This window comes from Oryza sativa, chromosome 1 (assembly GCF_034140825.1).
Source record: "Oryza sativa Japonica Group chromosome 1, ASM3414082v1".
NCBI classification, from domain to species: domain Eukaryota; kingdom Viridiplantae; phylum Streptophyta; class Magnoliopsida; order Poales; family Poaceae; genus Oryza; species Oryza sativa.
The window spans coordinates 28,259,132-28,280,277 of record NC_089035.1 but is presented as its reverse complement, the minus strand read 5'-3'; the positions used below and the strand labels follow the sequence as shown (position 1 = coordinate 28,280,277).

The 21,146-nt window shown below is 44.1% G+C and overlaps 4 protein-coding genes across 7 annotated transcripts; 3 read left to right on the top strand and 1 right to left on the bottom strand.

Moving 5' to 3' along the window:
- The first annotated feature begins 1,036 nt into the window (after window positions 1-1,036).
- On the top strand, window positions 1,037-2,415 carry LOC4325908 (trihelix transcription factor ENAP2). The gene has a single exon (XM_015759059.3). It carries the CDS (start codon window positions 1,176-1,178, stop codon window positions 2,172-2,174), a length of 999 nt encoding a protein of 332 aa, XP_015614545.1. The 5' UTR covers window positions 1,037-1,175; the 3' UTR covers window positions 2,175-2,415.
- Window positions 2,416-7,321: 4,906 nt separating this feature from the next.
- On the top strand, window positions 7,322-11,210 carry LOC4325907 (E3 ubiquitin ligase BIG BROTHER-related). The gene is made up of 9 exons (XM_015763774.3): window positions 7,322-7,616; window positions 7,778-8,539; window positions 8,823-8,906; window positions 9,468-9,608; window positions 9,674-9,733; window positions 10,049-10,122; window positions 10,444-10,540; window positions 10,643-10,744; window positions 10,842-11,210. The coding sequence occupies exons 2-9, from the start codon at window positions 7,781-7,783 to the stop codon at window positions 10,902-10,904; spliced, it is 1,380 nt and encodes a 459-aa protein (XP_015619260.1). The 5' UTR covers window positions 7,322-7,616; window positions 7,778-7,780; the 3' UTR covers window positions 10,905-11,210.
- Window positions 11,211-11,448: 238 nt separating this feature from the next.
- On the top strand, window positions 11,449-16,301 carry LOC4325906 (protein CONSERVED ONLY IN THE GREEN LINEAGE 160, chloroplastic). 4 transcript variants are annotated; one of them, XR_010738954.1, is made up of 12 exons: window positions 11,449-11,906; window positions 12,096-12,154; window positions 12,241-12,340; window positions 12,435-12,533; window positions 12,690-12,776; window positions 12,931-13,022; window positions 13,227-13,319; window positions 13,760-13,828; window positions 13,931-14,132; window positions 14,551-14,685; window positions 15,414-15,505; window positions 15,568-16,301. XR_010738954.1 is itself a non-coding variant. In XM_066306929.1 (9 exons), the coding sequence occupies exons 1-9, from the start codon at window positions 11,547-11,549 to the stop codon at window positions 14,064-14,066; spliced, it is 1,095 nt and encodes a 364-aa protein (XP_066163026.1). In that variant the 5' UTR covers window positions 11,449-11,546; the 3' UTR covers window positions 14,067-14,438. The 4 variants fall into 4 exon arrangements, 1 of the variants encoding a protein (XP_066163026.1); XR_001541983.3 differs by having other exon boundaries at window positions 15,371-15,505; XR_001541981.3 differs by lacking the exons at window positions 15,414-15,505; window positions 15,568-16,301 and having other exon boundaries at window positions 14,551-14,809.
- Window positions 15,981-16,508, bottom strand: LOC107278438 (dof zinc finger protein 5-like). Its single transcript, XM_015763800.3, has one exon. The coding sequence runs from the start codon at window positions 16,506-16,508 to the stop codon at window positions 15,981-15,983; it is 528 nt and encodes a 175-aa protein (XP_015619286.1).
- Window positions 16,509-21,146: the final 4,638 nt, after the last annotated feature.

Here is a 21,146-nt window from a genome sequence, read left to right as displayed (position 1 = left end):
ATCATTTGTTTCTCTGAAAGTTTTGGCCGGGGTACTCGGTAAAAGTTGACATTTGAGATCTTCCTTGAGATGCAACCAAATTGAGCAGAGTACCTGTGTTTTCTGACTTTATTATTGATCTGAATGTACTGCTCAGTACAGTACCCACGGTTTGATGATCCAAGCTTATCTGCTTATCGCCTGTGCTCCATACCAAAGTTGCCAGGAATGTAGAGATATGTTACGAGGATCGCAATATATTTGAGGCCATATCTGAAAAGCGAAAATTTTTTATGTTCCTCTATGCGAATCAAATCATTTTCTATGAAATTTTCCCCTTGAAACTTTTTTTCTACGAAATTTTACAAAATTCACATGAAATCCTCCTGTTCCCGACTGAACTGGGTTTTAGGATCTTGATGACTTCGTCTCAACCGGGAGAACCAACAAAATCCACCCAAAACACCTCGCCCAAAAAAAAAAAAAATCCACCCAAACACAAAGCACTCGTTGTCACCCACTTGGCCGACGTCATCGCGTCTCCACTGTGCATACGCTTCTCTCTTTCCGCCACGGCGACCCAAACGAGGCGCGACGCACGCGCCGCCCCGCCCGGCGGCTAGCCGTGTCCGCCTCTGCCACGCCACCACGACACGAGTCCTCCTCCCGCACGGCACCCGGTCCCCCCCCCCCCCCCGGCGGTGGTGCGTCGTCGTCCACCGATCCGTCCGTCCGCGCCGCACGCACGCACGCATCCCGCGCCGCGCCGCGCCGGCCCAACCGAGCGAGATTTTAATTCGGACTCCGTCCCCGACGCGACGTCCACGACAAGTCGACAACCAACTCCCCCCCTACCCCTTTCCCACCGCCGGCTCGTTGCCCCCCACGGTCAACACGAGCGAGCCGGGGGGTCGATCCAACGGCGGCCGCCCAATGCCTCCGCCCCAGCGTCTCCACGTGCCCCCCTCCGCCTCGGTCACGGCCCACGGGCCGCCTCGCCGCTCGCCCGCCTGCCTCTCCCCCCTCCTTTTATTCCCCACCGCCGCACCGGCTCACCGCTCACACCGATCTATCCGGCTAACCCCACCTGCCCCCGTCCGTCCGCCCGCCCGCCCGCCTCGGCGACTTCACGCGTACAAGGGGGATTTGTTTTCTCTAGGGTTTCGTTCGCGAGGAGGAGAGATCTGGTTGGGGAGATGGACGGGAAGCCGCCGCCGCCGAACCCGAACCTGCCCTACCGGGAGGACTGCTGGAGCGACGGCGAGACGGCGGCGCTCGTCGACGCCTGGGGGAGGCGCTACGTCGACCTCAACCGCGGGAGCCTCCGCCAGCCGCAGTGGCGGGAGGTGGCCGAGGCCGTCAACGCGCGGCCGGGGGCGTCCGCGCGCCGCCGGCCGCCGCGCACCGACATCCAGTGCAAGAACCGCGTCGACACCCTCAAGAAGAAGTACAAGGCGGAGCGCGCGCGGGGGACGCCCTCGTCCTGGTACTTCTACAGGGACCTCGACATGCTCGTCGGCCCTACCCTCTCCGCCGCCGCCGCCGCCGGCGGTGGCGGTAGCGCCAAGAAGCCGTCCCCGCCCCGCGGGCTCCCCATGATGCGGAGGCGCCTGGAATCGCCCTCCCGCTCCCCCTCGCCGCCGTCACCGACGCCGGCCGTGGCCCTCCCCTTGCCAAACTACCGCCAGGCGTCGAACCTCCCGTCCGCGGGCCTCCTCTTCAATAAGATGGCTGCAGCGGCCGCGGCGGAATCTGATTCAGAGGACGGCTACAACAACCCGAACAACAACTATGAGGACGATGAAGACGACGGCTCGCAGCAGTCGGCGTCGCGGTCCGTGTCGTCTCGTTCCGGTGGCGTTGCAGCTGCAGGTGCAGGTGGTGGTGGCGTCAGCAGCAGCAAGAGGAAGAGGGGAGGCGGCGGCGGCGGAGGGTTCGGGGAGCTAGCGAGGGCAGTCGAAACATTTGCCGAGATGTACGAGCGCATGGAATTCGCTAAGCAGAGGCACGCGGAGGAGATGGAGAGGCAGAGGATCAAGTTCCTCAAGGATCTGGAGCTGAAGCGGATGCAGGCTTTCGTGGACGTGCAGCTTCAGCTTGCAAAGGCAAAGCACGGGAAGCATCCTGATGGTGCCACGGAGATGCTCATGTCTCTCGCCGCGCTCCCGTTCCTCAGCACCCCTGCTTACCTATGATAATTTAAGAACAAGAGTTTAGGTAAAGATTTGTTTGGTCTCAGATTTATATTGTGGTGGACTGGTGGTCATATTAGGCCTGTAGTGGATTTTTCATGCGATTCCTATATGGGTACTGTTCCTTTATATTAAGCTGTCTCAGATATTCCAGCGTGCTTAAATTTGGCAATGCCTGGTTGATATCTCCTCAGATTGGGAGGTTTACTAAGTTTGAAATTCAACTGTCAATTAGCTTTCTTCATATCATGCTTCAATTACTTGGCCGTATATACACACTATAATATTAGGGAGTATACCTCATCATAAAATGCAGGCCTCAACCTCACCATTCTAAATCAGACTGGGTTATGTGTATGTTGATGTCTGTACGCCTTTCTAGTTGGCTGTATTTTGATATTGGCAAGAGGGATCTTCTACTCATTCTAATATGATCTCTCATCTGCACTTATGATCTGATAAATTTTCTATTATACAGTCGAATTGAATTCATGCTTTAGCTTTGCCAATTTGGAATTTGTGGCAACCGGCAAGTGGGTTTTCTTATTAGATATTCATCTGCTCTAATGATCTCTTACTATGTATGTTTATGGTTCTGGATTTTTGACTTGTGACTCGTTAATGTTCAAGTATTTTGTGCTAGGAATTTTCTTTTGGGCTAGCCCTGATCAGATGGCCATACATCTCTATACTTTTGTGCTAGGTTTTTGTTTCTGGGTTTTGCTTTCATTTCGGTCATATCAGTTCATAATAGGATTTGTGCTTAATTGTCTGAGGTAAGGAATTAAAATTACTAATGGTATGCTCTCGACTTGCACTGTGAGATAGTTCACTGGTTAAAGATCATCTTGAACAATACTTGTGCTTCTCAACTTTGATTATATGTGTATAATATATGTTGGTGTGTCTTGCGGTGTATTGTGGCTTTGCTTTAGGCGTTTGTAGTTTGGTACTGCATTGTTATCTGTCTTGTTAGCTTCTATGGCTATTCATATTTTCAACTTTTTTAGCTATATTTAATATGCATTGATGTTTGTTATTTGCTCTTTTTTACATCCTCTAGAATTATTTTTGTTAGTTTATCTTATAACTGAACTATAAACATAATAACAGGTTTTGTGCCTTTGTTGAGTGAGTTAGGGCATTAGAGGTTAGGTTTATCCTGATTCCTGAAGACCTGAACTAGAGCAGTATGTGCATTACTTACAAGCTCAGATTAATTATCATATAGCATATCTCACCAGTCACCAGTCACCGTTCACTACCTTTGGCAAATATTGTAGTAACGACACATCAATTAGTTGTATTTGAATAGGTGACCACCATTGTTCTTTTACCCATGGTACTAAGAGATCTGGTTTCAGTATGATTGTTCCAGTTTTGCAAAAAGAGAAGCCAAGTTTCATCATTACTTAGTTCAATAACTAAAAAAATATTAAACTCTGGTATGAGCATCGTAAAATCTGATTGTTGCATGAATCTGTTTTGTTCTATCAAATTGAAACTTGTCATTTTGAGTTTCCTCATAGTTCCATCCAAGAGAAAGGATGCATGTCATTTTGATTAACTCTGCAGTTATGCATTATATCTGCTGATTGTCAGAGTTGCTTGTAGTGTTATGTACTCCTACTGCCGTTTAATCATTGGTTTCTGTTCTTCCAGATTATTCCTAGGATTATCGTTGTTTCTGTTCTTCTGTTCTTCCAGATTACTCCTAGGATTATAGGAGAGCAGATTACTCCTAGGATTATCATTAGTTTCTGTTCTTCCAGATTATTCCTAGGATTATAGGAGAGGAGTCACCACTCACCAGATTAGGATTATAGGAGAGTAGGAGTCAAGCTCATGGAGCTGACGGTGCGAGCTGCTCTTTGGTGGAGAGAATCAGCTAGAGTAGTTCGCATCACAAAAGATGCTGTGTAACTAGTGTTGCGTGTTCCCGGCAAGAGCACTTTTTCTTGCACTTTGGTGTTAAGTGTTGACCGCTATTTTACCTACACTTTTTTTTGGACAGTCAAGCTCTCATGAGCTTCTGTTTAATTCTAGAGGATGTAAAAAAGTTAAAGGACATACGTACTGCTTTGAAGGCTGTTTGAGGTCTGTAACGAAAATGTTAGATATGGACAAGTTAAAGTACATACGTACTGCTTTGAAGGCTTTTAGTAGGAGTATCTGTTCAGGTTGATTTCTAAGTTCTAACCCATAACTGAAATTAACAATTTGCGGGTAACCAATAAACTGCGTTCAGCATTAATATCCCATGTGTTTTGCATACTCTCTCCATCTTAGAAAATATAACAATTTAGAAGTAGGTTTTTTTTTTTTCGGGACAGATTGGTTTTTCTAAGGATGGATGGAAAAGTAAGAAAAAAAATGGGTCCGATATCTGTTCATGACCCGTCTGAATTTCTGAAACCGTATTTACAAGCAAAAGTTGAGTCACGAAGCATCGGCACGATATAATTTTTTACATGTTACTAACTCTTTTTGAAAACTTATCTTGTATAAACAGATCTTTAAAAAATCAGTTTGGAAATAAACTATTTTTCTCGGTGTCAATGTTTAATATCTCAACACTAATTATACTGGCGCCAACACCCCTCGTCTACCATGATAGCTAAGTTGCTAATATGAAGGAGTTTGGCACTAGAATGATTAGCACTGAGAACCTATTTGTAAACAAAATCGTAGGAAGTCTAGAAATGGTCAAACATAGGTACTTTGCACCAAGGACATAGTTGTAAGAATAAATATTTACCTTTGAACCCTTTTTGAAAAATTAAATGGGTCCTCGACACCAATCTCTTTGGCGACGATCCCTCTATATCTTTGTTGCTACGGAGCGAAGATGTCGGCTCTCAGGCCCGGTCCTATCAATTTAGTAGCCCGGAGCGAAGCTCGATAGATGGGCCCTTTAATATAACTCTGATAATATAATGATGTTTCTAACAAATGTAATGCATAAAAAAACATTCCTATCAAACAAGTTATATATCTTTCTTTCCTGGGCTTTCTAAATCTAAGTTCTTATGGCCTATGGGCTCCTATATCCATAGCATATATATATGGGGTTGTGCCCCTTGACTTCGAGGGCTCAGTGCGATGGCACAGCTCGACCCTTCTTAGGGCCAGGCCTATCGACGCTATCATTGGTGCTGAGACATTGGACCTCGACACCAAGGTCACTAGTGCCTAGAAAAAGGATAATTCCTTGAACAAGTTTATCCGTGGTTCTATTTGTGAAATAATTTTTCATAAAGGGCCAAAGTGTTAAAAATCCATGTTGGTAGGAAGCCAATTTTGAACGGTGTGTTGAAAGTTGAAACTGAGTATTAAACAATAACCAAGTCCAAGAAACTAACATTATTAATTTAGTGCATTATTCACTCTATTCTAAAATATACTCCCTCTGTACTCGTAAAGGAAATCGTTTTGGACAGCGACACTGTCTCCAAAACACAATTTTGACTTGTTGTTTCTATAACAATATTTATTGAAACGTGATATATGTATACTTTTATAAAAGTATTTTTCAAGACAAATCTATTCATATAATTTTTCATTTTCAAACTTAACAACTTGAGAGTTATTCACGATTTATATTCCCAAGGTTTGATTTAAACATTGTCCAAAACGACTTTTTTTACGAGTACGGAGGGAGTAGTAACTAAGACTGCATGAGATATATGTCTAGATTCATAGGACTAAGTTATATTACATTTGGATGGATAACTATCCCCTTATCCATTCACAAAATCCTAATTCCTATTGGGGATAAGACTCGAATTTGTGATTTATGATCCTTGAGGTATTACTTTGTTTTATATTAAAATAAGTTTATAAGATTATGAAAATACTATAATCATATATGCATTTAATTTTTTAAATTTACGGACATCCGTAAGTTTAAATTGAATAAGTTTAAATATTTTAAATTTTAATTATGTGAAAACATCTTCACCATAATCCATATAAAATTGATCCCCTTTAATCATGCCTTCCTTTTCCCAACAAACCCTAGCCGCCACTCCCTCTCCTAGCTATTGCGGTGACTCTTCTAACCCCACAATCCATATAAAATCGATCCCCTTCCCTTCTTCTCAAACCCTAGCCACCACTCCACCTACCCCCACCATTGTGGCGATTCTTCTTACCATTGTTTTGTTGTTGCTCTAGTGCAACACAATTCGTCAACACTTGACCACATCTTTTCTTGTGCCTTTTCTTTCTTCCTGTTTTCTTTTGCACCGTTTATCTCTATAATATCATTGTTCTTGTCTCACCACCATGGTATACCTTTGAATTTGTTGCCTTGCCTTGTCCCACCATTTTTCCCGACGGATTCAACAACATTACCGGTGGCATGCTACCTTAGTCGTTCCTCCAAACGCCTAATCTATGTTTCTTTTAACTCCAACATAAAAATTTTAGCTTGTTAGATTCATCACCGCCTATTGCTATCACTAGAGAAGGAGAAGAAGAATCACCATCCTCATCCATCAAGGAGGCTAATCGCCACTGTTGCCACAAATGAGGCGCACAATAGCTATTTCGAGAAAACAAAACCTCCAAAAGGCAAAGGTGAGATAATCTAATTATTAGAAGGAAATAATATTAGTACAATTTTTGCATGTCTGTCCTTCCTCCCTCACCTATATATAATCCTTCTTCATTATTTTTTCGAGCCAAACTCATTCATCTCAAGTTCAAGAACATTTTCTCTCTTTATGATCTCTAGTCCCTTTAAAACACGACACCCTCTTCCGATGATTATTTCTCCATCAGTTATGGTAGCCTACTAAATTTTGCCTAGATTGGCAAAATAATATTACCTTCTCTCCTTTTCTTGCTAGAGAAATGAGGAATTAAAATCAAAATTTTCTTTCCGACAAACTATTTGCGTTTTTTTTCCATTCACATGTCTCCACGCTCCTTTGTTAAAAAAATGCAATATGTTTCATCCTTATCAGTTGGCCTTTTGTTTACACAGGGAGTACTATGTTGTATGAAAATTGTAGGCCCTACCATTATTCACGTATTTCCATTTTCTCTTTTATTTCTAAGTACGAAATCTCGAAGTGAATAGTCCGTAATACCCTTCTTCCTCTTTGTCCCCGGTTTTCTGGGCCTCCCTTGGCCCTGCCTCTAACGCTTCTGTTGCTCCCTTCTATTTTTCCTCCTCCCTCTCTGCCACGTCTCCCCCCGGCTTCCACCGGAGAGGAACCCCTCTCTCACGCCGCCCCCATCCCCAGATTCCTCCGCGAGCGAGACGCGAAGGAGCGACACGTACCCCGACGGCGCAATAAAGCAGAGGCGGTCGGCGACCTGGGCCGCGGCGAGCAGGGGCGGGTCGGCGGCCGGCGACGCGGCAGCGCGAGGGGTGGGGTGTGCACGGGCGAGCGAGGGAAAAGCGGGGAGGAGGGGAGGAAAGAGGAGGTCGCGGGTGTACGTGTCAATTCAAATCCCTCATTTTACTTCGGTTTTAAGTACCTCGAATAATAAATAAAATGATTATTGGATTGGATGATGCTGCTGATCTCACTGGCATGTTCCCCTCGTCATGGCTGTGCTTGAATGTTTTCTCTTTTTTGTTTGTTTGTTTGCAGGGAATGGAGGTGGTTGATCTGGTCTCGTCCGACTCCGAGTCCGAGGAAGAGGACGAGGCGCGCGTGCACTCGCCCGATCGGAAGCGCGCTGCCTGCGAGGCGGATCCAAGAACCGAGTCGGAGAGCTTCCTCGAGCGGGAGAGGATGGCGAGGCTGCTGCATCGGCATCCGCATCCGCATCCGCCGCCGAGCCAGGAAGTGAAGAAGGGCAAGGAGAAGGTCGGCGAGGGGGAGATGCTGGAGAGAGCGGTGTCGGCGCCTGTTGATCCTTTGATCGGCTCCCGTGGCTGTACATTGGGAGCGGGAGGCGAAAGCAAGCCTGGAGATGGGGGAAATGGCGGATCAATCTCCGCGCCTCAGGATGAATCAGACAGCAAGGGGTTGCAGGAGGGACATGGACAGCACGGGCTGCTTCACAGTGGTTCCGGCACGCCGGATGACAAGTGGAAGGGGATTCTTGGTGCGAGGCCCGCTGATCCTGCTGTCGACAAACTGTCGCATTCGCGGGACAATGGCAAGAGAGAAGATGAGGTTCCAATGCATGAACCAAGCTCTGTAGCCACTAATGAAGTTACTGGAGCTGGTGATGTTTCCATGGAAGATGGTAGCTCCACATGGCTATCGAGGATCAAGGGGCTCAACTACCCACTTCTTGATGAGAATCAGTTAAGAACCAGACAAATTGAATCCGATGAGGAGTTTGCACGCAGGCTTCAGGAGCAGTTAAACAAGGAGCAGCCAGGCTCGCAAAACTTAGAAGAGGTTGTTACTCATGGTTACTTCTCAATCTTGCTATCCTGGTGCCAATTTAAATCATTTGTTTGTTATAGGAGTAGTTGGTTTTGTTGTCTCTACGTGATGATTGTGGTTTCTTCTGATTATTCAGTACTAACTTAAGAAATGACGGACTTATTACTTTGAGAATATGCCAATTGCCTGGTCACGAGTGGTTTAACCTCCCCACCCAATCTTCAGTTGGCCATCTTGTGAATGTTGAATTTTTCTTCTCATTTTTAAAAACTCGCTTATTCCTGGAATCTGGCAGGTTGATACAACACTAGCCTGGACATTGCAAGAGGAAGATGTGGAACACGCTAGAAATGCTGTCAGAGAGGGCCAATCTAGCTCTGTAAGTTGTCATTGTGGCTTGATGCATCCGTTGTGAAAATCACCTATGGCCTGCAACAATTTTGTTTTCATCTTTATGAATAATGCCATGGTTTCAGTTATGACTATTATGTTGATCCTAATAAGTGATAACCATGTCTGACATTATTGAAAACTACAGCTACCACGCTTATTTTCATTGAGAAACTTGGCGCCTTGCAAGTAAATTAGCTGCAAGTGCCAATTACTTCTTGCTAATTAAACATTGAGATAAAAAGGCATGACAATCATATCTGTCTGCAAGCATAAAAAACGTAGCAATGGTGTGTAAAACAAATTCAGATAGCAAAACTTAAGACCAAAAGCACTTAATTATCCACTGTTGTTCTTGATAAAACATAAGACCAAAAACACTTGATTATCAACTGTTGTTCGTAATCTTATATTCTTTACTTGTATTTCTATCTTGTGCTTATGGTGGCCTATTGGGCTATGGCATCCCATGTCTTAATTACTTCCATTATTTATCTGAAGCTTCATCCAATCATTTCTTTATTAAGAGGTGTAATATTGTTCTTCTCAGAGCCAAAGGGACCGTTCAATGGCACACTTGTATTCATTTGGCCGGCACTCACCAGTTCACAGTATCAATGTTCTGACTCCAATTCCAAGCAGAAGGGGTTCGCAAAGAAGCTTCAACCGCCCTGACAGAGAGCAACAGAATGTGTGAATCCTTATAAATTTATTTCTTCAACCTTCACTTGTGCACTCACATTTGCTTATTCTCAGATGCTTATCTCCCAATTGACTAGAGGATGCTTCAGAGATGAAAACATGGATCTAGAAACGGTTGGTCATTACTCTCTAATCTATGATATGGCTATGTTGGAGTATCAAGGGGCTTTTTTTACCTAGTTGATTAGCATTCCGCCATGTTATCATTCCCTTGTGTTTTTCCATTATGCACAGGCATTAACACCAAAAGTGCTCCTATGTGTTTTTGGCATTCATCTTATCAATCCAGATAGGTTTATTATAGAAGCAAAACACTTTATTTAATGCCCCTTATACGATATTGAAGCAACTCCTTTTTTCTTCTGATGGGTCAATACATTGGAACACTTGTGTTACAGCAAACATTTTTTCTTTTTGAAAAATATGCAGCGCATGGCAATACTGGATTCACTCGAAGAAGCATTTGGAAACTTCGGAGAGGAATTTATGTCAGAATCTGATGAGTAAGTACTTAGCTTTTTTATAACAATGCTTTTCTGATGACATTTTCGCCACCAGGCAATAAATTTGTCATAGTTGCGAGCTTACTCCTGCCTTTTGGTATAAAATATTCATATCATCATATGCTATGCACTTGGTATTACATTCTTAGTGCTTCATAATGTGAAAGTACAATTAGGTTAACACTAACGTGGCTTGACCCATATGTCTTGCAATAGGGATGGCTGGATGGTGCTCTCCTAAAATTTTGCTTCTTTTACTGAAGCTGTTACTATGCTGATGTATATGTATTCTGACTAATTAGTGTTATTTTTGTTGATCAGTGATGACTATGAGAGCCTAATAAGACTTGATGACAACAACCATCACAGGGGTGCTTCTGACATTCAAATAAACAACCTGCCACTATCTGTAGTTGAGGTCTGAATCGGTCTTGCTCGATATGGATATGCTTTTTTTTTTTTTTGGGGGGGGGGGGGGGGGGATTTATTAGAGCTAATCTTGCATTCTCCTTTTTATCAGGGAGAGAGTTGTTCTGATGAACCCTGTCCTATATGCCTGGATTGCCCTGCTGCTGGTGAATACCTCCGGCGTTTACCGTGCCTGCATAAATTTCATAAAGAGGTAGTACATGCAAACACTCCAGTTATACACTTGAACTGCTTTGAACCTTAAATTTCAGCTTGGCATCTTCTCTGAATATCTGCCTTCTCTTCCACAGTGCATTGACAAATGGCTTCGGATGAGGATTTCATGCCCAGTATGCAAATCTGAGGTGATCTGACAGGAGTCCATACCATTGGCAAGTAATTTTTTTTTTTGGAATAGCATGACAAACCGTGTCCATACGGACCACCATCGGAAATATTTTTTGGAATAGCATGAATATCTGTTTAAGCCGTCTCTTTTTTTTACCAATAGAAAGCGTTGTTACTTGTAACCTGTTAGCTGTTACTGCCGGTGCCGCAGTGTGTAAATAGCACGGTAGTGTGTGCTGCTTTCTGCTCTTTCATGGATCTCTATGAACATGAGATATTTGAAAGCTGTGGAGTATTTTACGCTGCGAGAAGAAAAGAAAGGCATTTCATAATATCTTGTGTTCCTTGTTGTATACGTTGGTATACCCCTCTACAGGGAAGACAAGTGGCAATTATCGCTTTTTATTATTTTTAGTTCCAGAGTTCCACTGACTCAATTTTACAAAACCGCCTCAAATTTAAACTCAACTATACAAAACTGCTCCAATTTAAACTCCAATTCGGCGCGATTCGGAGCTCAGAACGCAACCGTTCGCGTATATAATAAACTGAGACGCAGCTCGCGACGCCACGAGGTGTGTCTCTCTCCCGTTCACCCGTCCGTATCCTTCCCGGATCACTCTCTCCACTCTCCGCTCCCCACCGCGCGAGAGATATTTTCGCGCGCCATGTCGCTGCCCGCCCTCGCCGCCGGCCGCGCCGCCTCCGTGCGGCCGCCGCGCGCCTCGGCGGCCTCGGGGGAGGCGGCTGCTGCTGCGGCGGCGGATCAGCCGGCGGGGCGGAGGCCGGTGAAGGTGATACTGCCGAAGAAGAAGCCGCAGAAGTGGTCGACGGGGATGGCGCCCGGGGAGTACGGCGGCGGGCCGGCGACGCCCAAGCCGCGCAAGTACTGGATGGGGAAGGAGGACCGCGACCCCGTGGGCAACACCGACGACTTCATCTGGAACAAGGACTTCCTCCCACACATGGAGCGCGTCATCGCCAACGGCGGCGCAGACACGCCCCCCACCATCACCCGCCTCACCCCGGTACGACGAAGCCCCAGACCTCACTCATCTCTAATCGCGCGCGTATGATTGTGCCTATCTGCTCCGATCTAGTGACTGAACTAGTTGCATCCGTGGCATCGTTTGTTTCGAAATTCCAAATCGAGCGTAGAATTTTGCCTGCACTGGATGCTGGTCTATTGTTTCTAAAGTAGCAAATCGTTTGAGCAGGTGGATGAGGACTCGGAATCAGGGTTCCTAAGCATCAACCGCGCAATGAGCCTCGACAGGTTACTCTTTCACCTCACCCTCCTATCGAATTCTCTGCTCACATTTGGTGTTGCGACTGTTTAGTGACCTGTGGTTTCTATTGCAGTGTGGATGTTGATCTGAGCAAGGAGCTTCAGGCGCCAACCAGGCCAATCTTGAAAACCCAGGTTGAGGCTGCCTGGAGGGGGCGGGCCATTGGAGCTGAGGTGACAGCCTGTGATCTCATTGTTCAAATATCTTCCCTTTGTTATGGTGTACCAGAGATGGTGCTAAGCTATGGTTTGTGGATTTCGTACGTAGGCTGTCAACGGTGTTGCGTCTCCTAGATGGAGGCTAGTTCCGACTCGCCGGGAACAAGCAAAGTGGGACCGAGCAGCTAAGGCAGCAACTGGTGGCAGTGTAAGTCACTGTAATCTTGTCACTGATTTATTGGTAAATGTAGGTATTTTTTGAGATATACTACATGTGATAGTCTTTTAACTGTTTCTCTCTTTTTTTAGCATGCATATAATGGTACTTCATAGTTTTGGTCTATGTTCTTTTGTCCCCCTTTAGGATGTCATACTAAGGGAATCAAAGTCAAGAGGGCAGCAAGGAGACCCTGAGGTATTGGCAGCTAAATCAAGGGAGCAATATCTAGAGGTATATCACTCTTCTTTCTAGTTGTTTGTTTGGGTATCGTTCTTTCAGACACTTGAGGAACTCCATTGTCCAAAATCAGTGACATGTACCTTGAGAATCAAATATATGTAGCTTATCTATTGGTCTTTACTAAGCAGAGTGGGATGTTTTGCAGTTGAAACAAAGATTGCAGTTGTTTACTTTAGGCATTGGTGGCATTGGTTTGGTCTCCGCCTATTTTTCCTACTCTCCTGAGATTGCTGCAAGGTATACCTTGGATTGATTTTTTCTTGATGAATAACATTGACTCTGTGTTTATTTAGTGATTTTTCTGACAAATGATTATATATTTGTATATTTGAAACGGTAGGCAATGATTTTGATTTTTTACTATATAGACAAACTTGACTGTACTTTTGGTTTCCACCTTTTAGGACTTGTTTGCTTATGTTGATATTGGTTGCTCTTCAGCTTTGGTGCAGGGCTGATTGGATCTGTCCTGTATCTCCGCATGCTTGGGACCAGTGTGGATTCCTTAGCTGGTGGAACTGGAGAAACTGTGAAGTATGTTTCATTATGTTGTTTTTCAATTGGTATTTGTGGTCTTGTGGATAAACACTTGAGTGGTATTTGAGAAAAGAAAAAGATAAAACACTTGAGTAGACTTCTTCTCATAATTGGTTTAGTTTGGCTCAGCTACTAAGGCTTTGTGATCTCATTTTAATATTTTATAGCACTGCAGTTTATTAATTCAAGGTCTTGTAGAACTCGTTTAGTTTGGTATATCTCGCTTAGGGGTTTATCTTGAAAGAAATCTAAAATGATAAAACTTCATCATCTGAACATTCCCCTCCCATGTATTATACAATGCCCTTCAATTATGTTGGTCACCTCTATCTTTTCTTTAAAAATTTTACAACGGAATGTGACCGATGTTCAGCAAATGCTAGGCAACTTTTAAAATATGCTCACATGCATCTTATTTTATTCTTGCATGCTTACAGGAGTGCTGCTGCCCAACCAAGACTGCTTATTCCAGTGGCACTTGTGATGATGTATAACCGATGGAATGAGTAAGTAGATGAAATTTTATTAAACTTTTGATGTTTGAATATTCAAATAGTAGAACGTATGGTTTTCTTACATGTATACCTGTGCTTGCTGGTCTGATGCAGGATTTTAGTTCCAGATTATGGCTTCATGCACCTGGAATTGATACCCATGCTTGTTGGGTTTTTCACCTACAAGATTGCAACATTTGCTCAGGCAATTCAAGAATCTATACCTGCAGTTGGGAATCGTGAATCTTGAACATAGTTCTGGTGAATAGAATTAAAGGTAGTTGCCCTGAGGAAGATAGGTCACGGAGATACTGAGGTGCAAGCTTTTATCCTTTCTTCAACACAGTAGTAATAGTTGCCTGTGTCAGGTCAACAATAGTTTTTAAGTAGCTATGAGTATGCTTGCAGCCGATGCATGTACTTACGTCCAAGTGACCATTGAGAAAGTAATAAGTCCTCACGGTGCCTTTGAAGCCGCATAACCATAGACTTGAAGGAGTAGACACCAATTCAGAATGATGACATATCTTTTGCTGTCAACAGTGGTTTTAAATTGCTATGAATGTACTTACAACTGATGCATGTGATTCTGACTGTTGAATAAATTTAAAAGATTTACGCATATCGTACCTTTGAAGCAGAATTTCTTTAAGTGCGCATATGATTGTACACCTTTTGAAGTGAAGTACCTTCTGTCTGTCTAATCCTGATCAAGTTGTTACTATTTTTTACAGGCCAAGGTTTTATAAGAATCTGATCTGGGGATGTTACCAAGATAAGATGCACACTCAGTCATTGAGGAGCGAGTATACCATCTGAATCTTGATCCAAATTTTATTATAGCTGCACAATAGAAAGTTTGTACATAGGTATGTAGTCAACTTCATCCAACATTACACGTAAATCATCAAAAATCATGTACACCTCTAAACTTTTAGCACAGTGACCACCGAATTTTATGGTTGATCTTAAATTTAACAGTATATATGGTCAGGACTCGGGACCAATTCTGAATGCGAATAACACAGGCTGTCAATACAGCTGTTTTAAAAGTCACAATTCAGTAAGCTTGGGGAATCCTATGGAAACTTTTCTTTTTCATGAACTGGAGACTCTTTTGAAGTACTTAACTGGAATGAGGGGAGTACATATATGACCTTTATCACATTGCTCCGTGTACTGTGTGAAAAACGCACCTGCACCAGTGCCTACTTGTTTAAAAGTGGCATGTTAAAGACAATCACAACCACTGCACATGGAATCTGAGACAATTACTTTGAAGTATGTTTATTGTTTGACATGGAGAACAAATTAAAAAAACTAGCACCATATCATCACTATCATGAACAGCTGAACTGTTATCACTATAAAGTTTTTACTATGATGTTTTACCCTTTATTTGGATTTATTTGGAAGATGAATTGTTGTTTTCCCTTTGTCCTGGTCCTCCTGGAATACTCCTGCCTCTCCCCCTCATGCTATTACTACTGTAGTGCATATAGAATTAAGATATGTCCATAAAACAGCTTTTTTCGCAACACATGAATTTGTCAGGAATTCTCCATGACATCTGTTACACTCTCATTTGTTCAAAAAGATGATTGGCAAGAGGTCAAGTACACACACCTACCCCGTACATTCCATTTATTGCACGCCTACGGACTACAGCAACTCTCAGCATTGTCACAGGTACCACATGAACACATGATCTATTGAATGACTTATGGAGTAATTAACTGTGAATGGTGCAGAGCCAAAACATGGGCAACCAAAAGAACTCAAGAAGACGAAGATTTCAATAAATCACGGCTCAATCTGCCACTCTGATTCATCATCTCATTGCCTCGAGGCCTGCTGCTGCTGCTAGTAGTAGTAGTACATTCATTTGAACTGCCTACCAATTTTGAAAGCACCCAAATTTCCAAATTTCCTTTTCTTATCTCTTTCGTTGCTGGCCTCATCCATTTGGCCACCAAAAGAATCCTAAAATGGTATCTCCAAAAAAGAAAAACAGAAACCTACCCGTACCCTCCAGAAAAATGCCAAAAAGTGGAAAGAGGAGACTCTCCGACGCGTGGGCCCCCCGGGGGGGGGAGGAGTGACGTCACCCGCGCCATGTGAGGAGGAAGCCTCGAGGCGAGCCGGAGCCACGCCGCGCCCACGCCTACGACCGCGAGTCAACGCTCTCCGCCCCCTCGGAGGCGGCGGGGACGGCGGCGGGGGGAGACGCCGCGGAGGCGGAGGCGGCGGCGGCGGCGGCCGATCGGGCGGCGCTGGGGCGGGGCCTGCGCCTTCCCGGGGACGCCGAGGCGACGCGGCGGAGCGCGCCGCCGGCCGTCCAGTAGCGGCGGCAGGAGCGGCAGAGGTGGCGCGGCTGCCGCACGTTGTAGTTGTTGAAGTAGCAGAACTTGGTCTCCCTGCTCCCGCACCGCGGGCACGGCAGCGGCTCTCCCCCTCCTCCCCCTCCTCCGCCACCGCCACCGCCCGCCGCCTGCAGAGTCTGCGACGTCCCCGCCGCCGCCGCCGCCGCCTCCATCACCGGCGGCGCAGGCGGATGCGGATGAGGTGGCGCCTGCGCCGCCGCGCTCTCTTCCACGCCCCGCTGTCCGTCGGGCTGGATCACCTTCCCGAAGAGCTTGAACCCGGAGGCGTCTGCGGCGGCGGCGGCGGCGGTGGAGGGGAGGTTCGCCATGGATGCGCGGGGGAGGAGGGGGTTGGTTGGGCGAAGCGACCCTTTATATAGCGGAAGAGACGGCCATCCCACTCGCTTTTACTTCTCCCTCTACGACTCTGTGTGTACTTTTTTTTTTCAGATCAGCAATAATTAACTAAACTTAACTATAATCAAATTAAATTAGTCGCTTAAAATCCTGTGGAGATGGATAGGAGGGGGAGAGATGGAGCATGGGGGTGGCGCAATATATATCCACCGGAAAATCATGTGGAAATGCTGGGAAACGTGGCCTCATGTGGCCTCAAGATTTTGCAGCACAAAGTGACCCGATTGTTTGTTTCATTCACAGCCAATGAACTCCACTCTCAGTCGTGTTGACCCTGAAACCCTTTTTTTTTTATTGCCCTTCTTGTCGTTTGACTTTTCTGAAGCTTTTTCGAACGGATAGCAGCTGGAAAGCTGGATAGATCGATCGGCCTCTGTGGCGATTGGTTAATGATTCTTGTGTGGAACAGACTCGAAACACTTGGTAATAAAGTTGGAAGGATACTCAGGAATGATACACTGTCTAATTATTATATATCGGGTCAAACCTCCGAACGAAGGGATCGGAATTGAGTGTCACTGTGAGCCTATCGATCTTATTCTTAAATCTCAAGATGGAGATTTTCTGCCGTGTGCGCGCGCGTCCGCTGCTACGTGAAGATACGGGAGAGCAATCTCCGTGAGCGCGACGACGAGAAAAGATAATTCTATGGCCAAGAGTGATGGAACCTATCAGATCGACAGATTTCCATCCCCATTTCCCCCAAAATCGATCGATCGATCGATCGAGCTGTGGTTTCTCGGCAACCAAGCGGCTCAAGGTCAGCGGCGAAACGTGCACAACATGCCAGAAATCAATCTTCAAGCCGAGGCGTCGTTTCGTTGATTAGGTCATGGAAAGAAAAAAAAAACGCCGTGCACAACGTGAGCAAAGCTAGCTGCTAGCTGCGCTGCGAGACAAGCATATGCATGGGCAAGTGCAGCGAATGGGGGCACGCACCGTACCGTCAGGCGGAGCACTGTGGGTTGGGTTCGTGTAGCCAGTAGTACGGGTGAGACCGCGAGAGCCGACAGGGTGAAGCCCCGAAGTGACGCGTCGGTCCAGGTTAGGTCGCCACCCATGCAGGCTGCAGCAAGGCATGTACTCCAATCATGCAGACGGGTTGCTGTCTCGTTAAAGCCGTGGTATTTAGTAGCAGCAGTAATTTGCGCCTAATGTAATAGTAGTATAAAGCGCCATCAGATTAATATTCCTCCTCCTTTTTGTGTGTGTAAAGTCAACTCAAGTCTATCAGTTGGCTTTCCTACATCATCAGGCCTCTCTATGAGGAAAAGCTGGCACTTGTCGTTTGTCGGACAAAGTATTAAGGACTGACACTGATCTCAACTTCTAGAATGCACCCAGATGCTTTGATTGCAACCCTATAATAATTACATTACAGGACAATACACCGGTCGAAGATGAACTCGAACAGAAATTCCTCCCAAATTTAATCTAAGGTTTGTAATATTTGATATGCGTTCTGCAAGATTAGGCGAACAATTAGGCACTGACCTTGACCTTTTCCTACCCGGAACAGGAGGAACATTCGCTCCCGATTCATTTCGATGCCAATGACACAAAACATTATCATTTTATCTCCAGTAGTAAAATTACCTAGCCGGTTGGTGAACCAGGAATCGACTAGTCAAACTCTCGCTTAATCAAATCTGACAGACTGCAAAGGATTTATCAAATCCTACTCACTTACGTATGTTGCCGTCCCAATAAACAAAAGCATACGTGGAAACAGTGGTTGGATAGATTGTGTTGCTGATAGCCGGGTTAGTATACTACTATACTGCACTCGATGTAGTAGTATCAGACTATCAGTAGCCACGAAAAGAACCTTATCTTTCTAATTCCTTGGATTATTGTTCCAAGTTAAGCCTGATTTGTTGCTGTCGCGGAGGTTGGATTGCGTGAGCTTCTGGGTGTGATTCTCTACCTCCCCAAGGAAAGGAAATTGGGGAGAAATTAAAGATCGTGCGCCGTTGAACCGAAATGACGCAATGGTTGACGTCAGATGAGAGAGAGGAGGAGAGAGATAGCGTAGGATTAAGGCCAGGTCTTTCCTCTGGCAAAGAATCATACTACTCCTACTAAATGATAGTAGTTCTTTTTTTTTCTTTGCCAGATTCTTGTCCATCTACCACAAGTTTGATGAAAAAAGGCATGAACTTTTCTGGAGTAGTTGACCAATGCAGCTGGAAGTGGGCAAATTGTTTCTGAAAAGTACTCCCAAACAAGTAGCGAACTAATTAATTAACTTAGCAAATTTCACGAACTTTGCTGAGCGTTCATGTTTAGCTACCTTTTGAGCTACTACCACTTGATTTGATTTGACTCAAGTTGTATTCCTCGATCTCGTACTGCAAAAGTGGTAGAGCAACATCTCGCACGTTTTTTTTCCATCTTCGATGGTGAATTTGTTCTAGGCACGGCCATTCTCCACCTCTGGCCACAGCCAGCAAGGAGGCCCAACCATAGTTGCTTTCAACCGGCAGCTTCTTCAGCAATGGCAAGGACCCATTTATTAGATTCTTCCTTATAATCTTTCAATGTAACTTCCGGCAAGAAATGGATTTATTTGTAATTTCTTATGGGTTGGAGTATATATAATTTTAAGCTGTGTTTCAGAGAAGCATGCACAAGAGGAAGAAAAATTATCCCTTTTCATACGCACGCCTTTTGAACTGTTAAGTTAAGTGGTGTGTGTTTTTTTAAAAAAAACTATAGAAAATTTCCTTTAAATATCCTACTAATCCATTCTTTAAATTTAAAATGATTAATACTTAACTAATTATATGCTAATAGCTCACCTTGTTTTACGTATAATCTCAATTTTCCCCTTTTCCCCTCCTCTCAAATACACCCTTATTCTATTCCCTCATAAAAAAAAGTCTGGTAATATTATTAATCTCATACATTTTTTTGCGGGGATTAATCTCATACATTGATTTACAATGCCGCATACAATATAAGACATGGAAATTTTTTTACCAACATAAGAGGAGGTGAGGGGCTATAACCTTTTTAATCTCACTCATATAGTCACATAGGTTATCAAATGTTCTTATTGTGTTTAACCTCCTTTTCAAAAGTATGGTGTTATGTTAAATAGAACCAGAAAGTACAACACCCACCGTCACTGTGCTTGTTTCCGAGTTGACATGAGGTGCCCTTACGTATTTGTTAATTAAGATCAACATTTGGACATGCTTTAGTTCCAAGATTTTTCATGTTAGCTTCACCCTGCACAATGTTTGGCTCTAGATCTAGAGATACCGAAAACTTCTTAATTACACCTCCCTTATCACCTCACTTTGCACATGTCCTAAGGAATTCTTAAGTTTTTCACCTTAATTTAAATATAACATATATTAAGGTCTCCATAGGAACCCATGATTTCACATGGAATAGTTCAATTAGATTTTGTAAGGGGACGAATGAAGTTATAGTTTTTTTTTCACATGAATTAGTTCAATCCACAAGAAATGAGATAAACTTCTATATTTAAAAAGAAATCTTGATACCTTTAATTTTTGTGATTAGCATGTTGCGCGCTCTCTAACCATAGCACATTGTTGCTAAAAGCACATGAAGTAGCTTGAGAAAAGTAGATATGGTTAAGCTGATTTTGGGGTTTTTTTTATTACAAAGAGATAAAAGGTTTAATTTATATTGACGGAGAAGCACACCTATGTAAAAGATTTTAGAGAGTATTAGTGTTTGGTGGGAGATATTCTCCCTCCCTCTCTCAATATTGTAATAACATCTAGTTTACAAGTGCTTCATGTAATTTGTTCTCCTTCTTGAGCAATGGTGTCTTCTTTATTTGTGAGAGGGAGGTTCCTTTTGGGTATCCGGGAAGAGATCCAGTGGATAAGCCTTTTTCTGCTACTTATGCCCCTTAACCCTTATATATCCTTTATCGCTCCCTCTTTGATTCACCACTCCTCTCTCTGTTACGATACCATGTTCCTCACCTCTGTACCCCACTAATCACCCATCTTCCTAATCAACTTGAGTTCCTATTTTATACCCTTATGATCGCCCTCATTCTCTCTCGCCTAACTTGAGACATAGTTATGCTAGTCTCCTTCTAAACCCAACCATTGCTGATTCAATAAAGATGGTTTGGTTTGCACTTAATGTTCGTCACAGTTAAAGTGGTGTAGAAGATGCATCCACAATCCCTAGCTAGTAAGTTCTCTCCATCTGCCTCTTCCTTGCCCACTTCGGCGAGATGCTAAAGATATTTCTTAAGTGACTTTATTCAATGAACCGACGAATCTCATCCCCGAGAAAAAAAATTTAGTTCTAAAAAATGTGCTACCTATAATTCAATATTTTATTTATGATTAACATATATTATTATGTACAAGTAGGTGATCTTTCAACATAATTTTTATGAGATCAAAGATGTATTTCTGGTTCCGTTGGGCACATTCATAAAGTGTAAGTGTTGGTATTGGGTGTGTGCGCATGTGTGTTTGTCGTGTATTAAAAAAAAAAACCCTACTGTATCTCTAGTAGTAATAACTGCACCTTTCATCCTTGTCACTAGC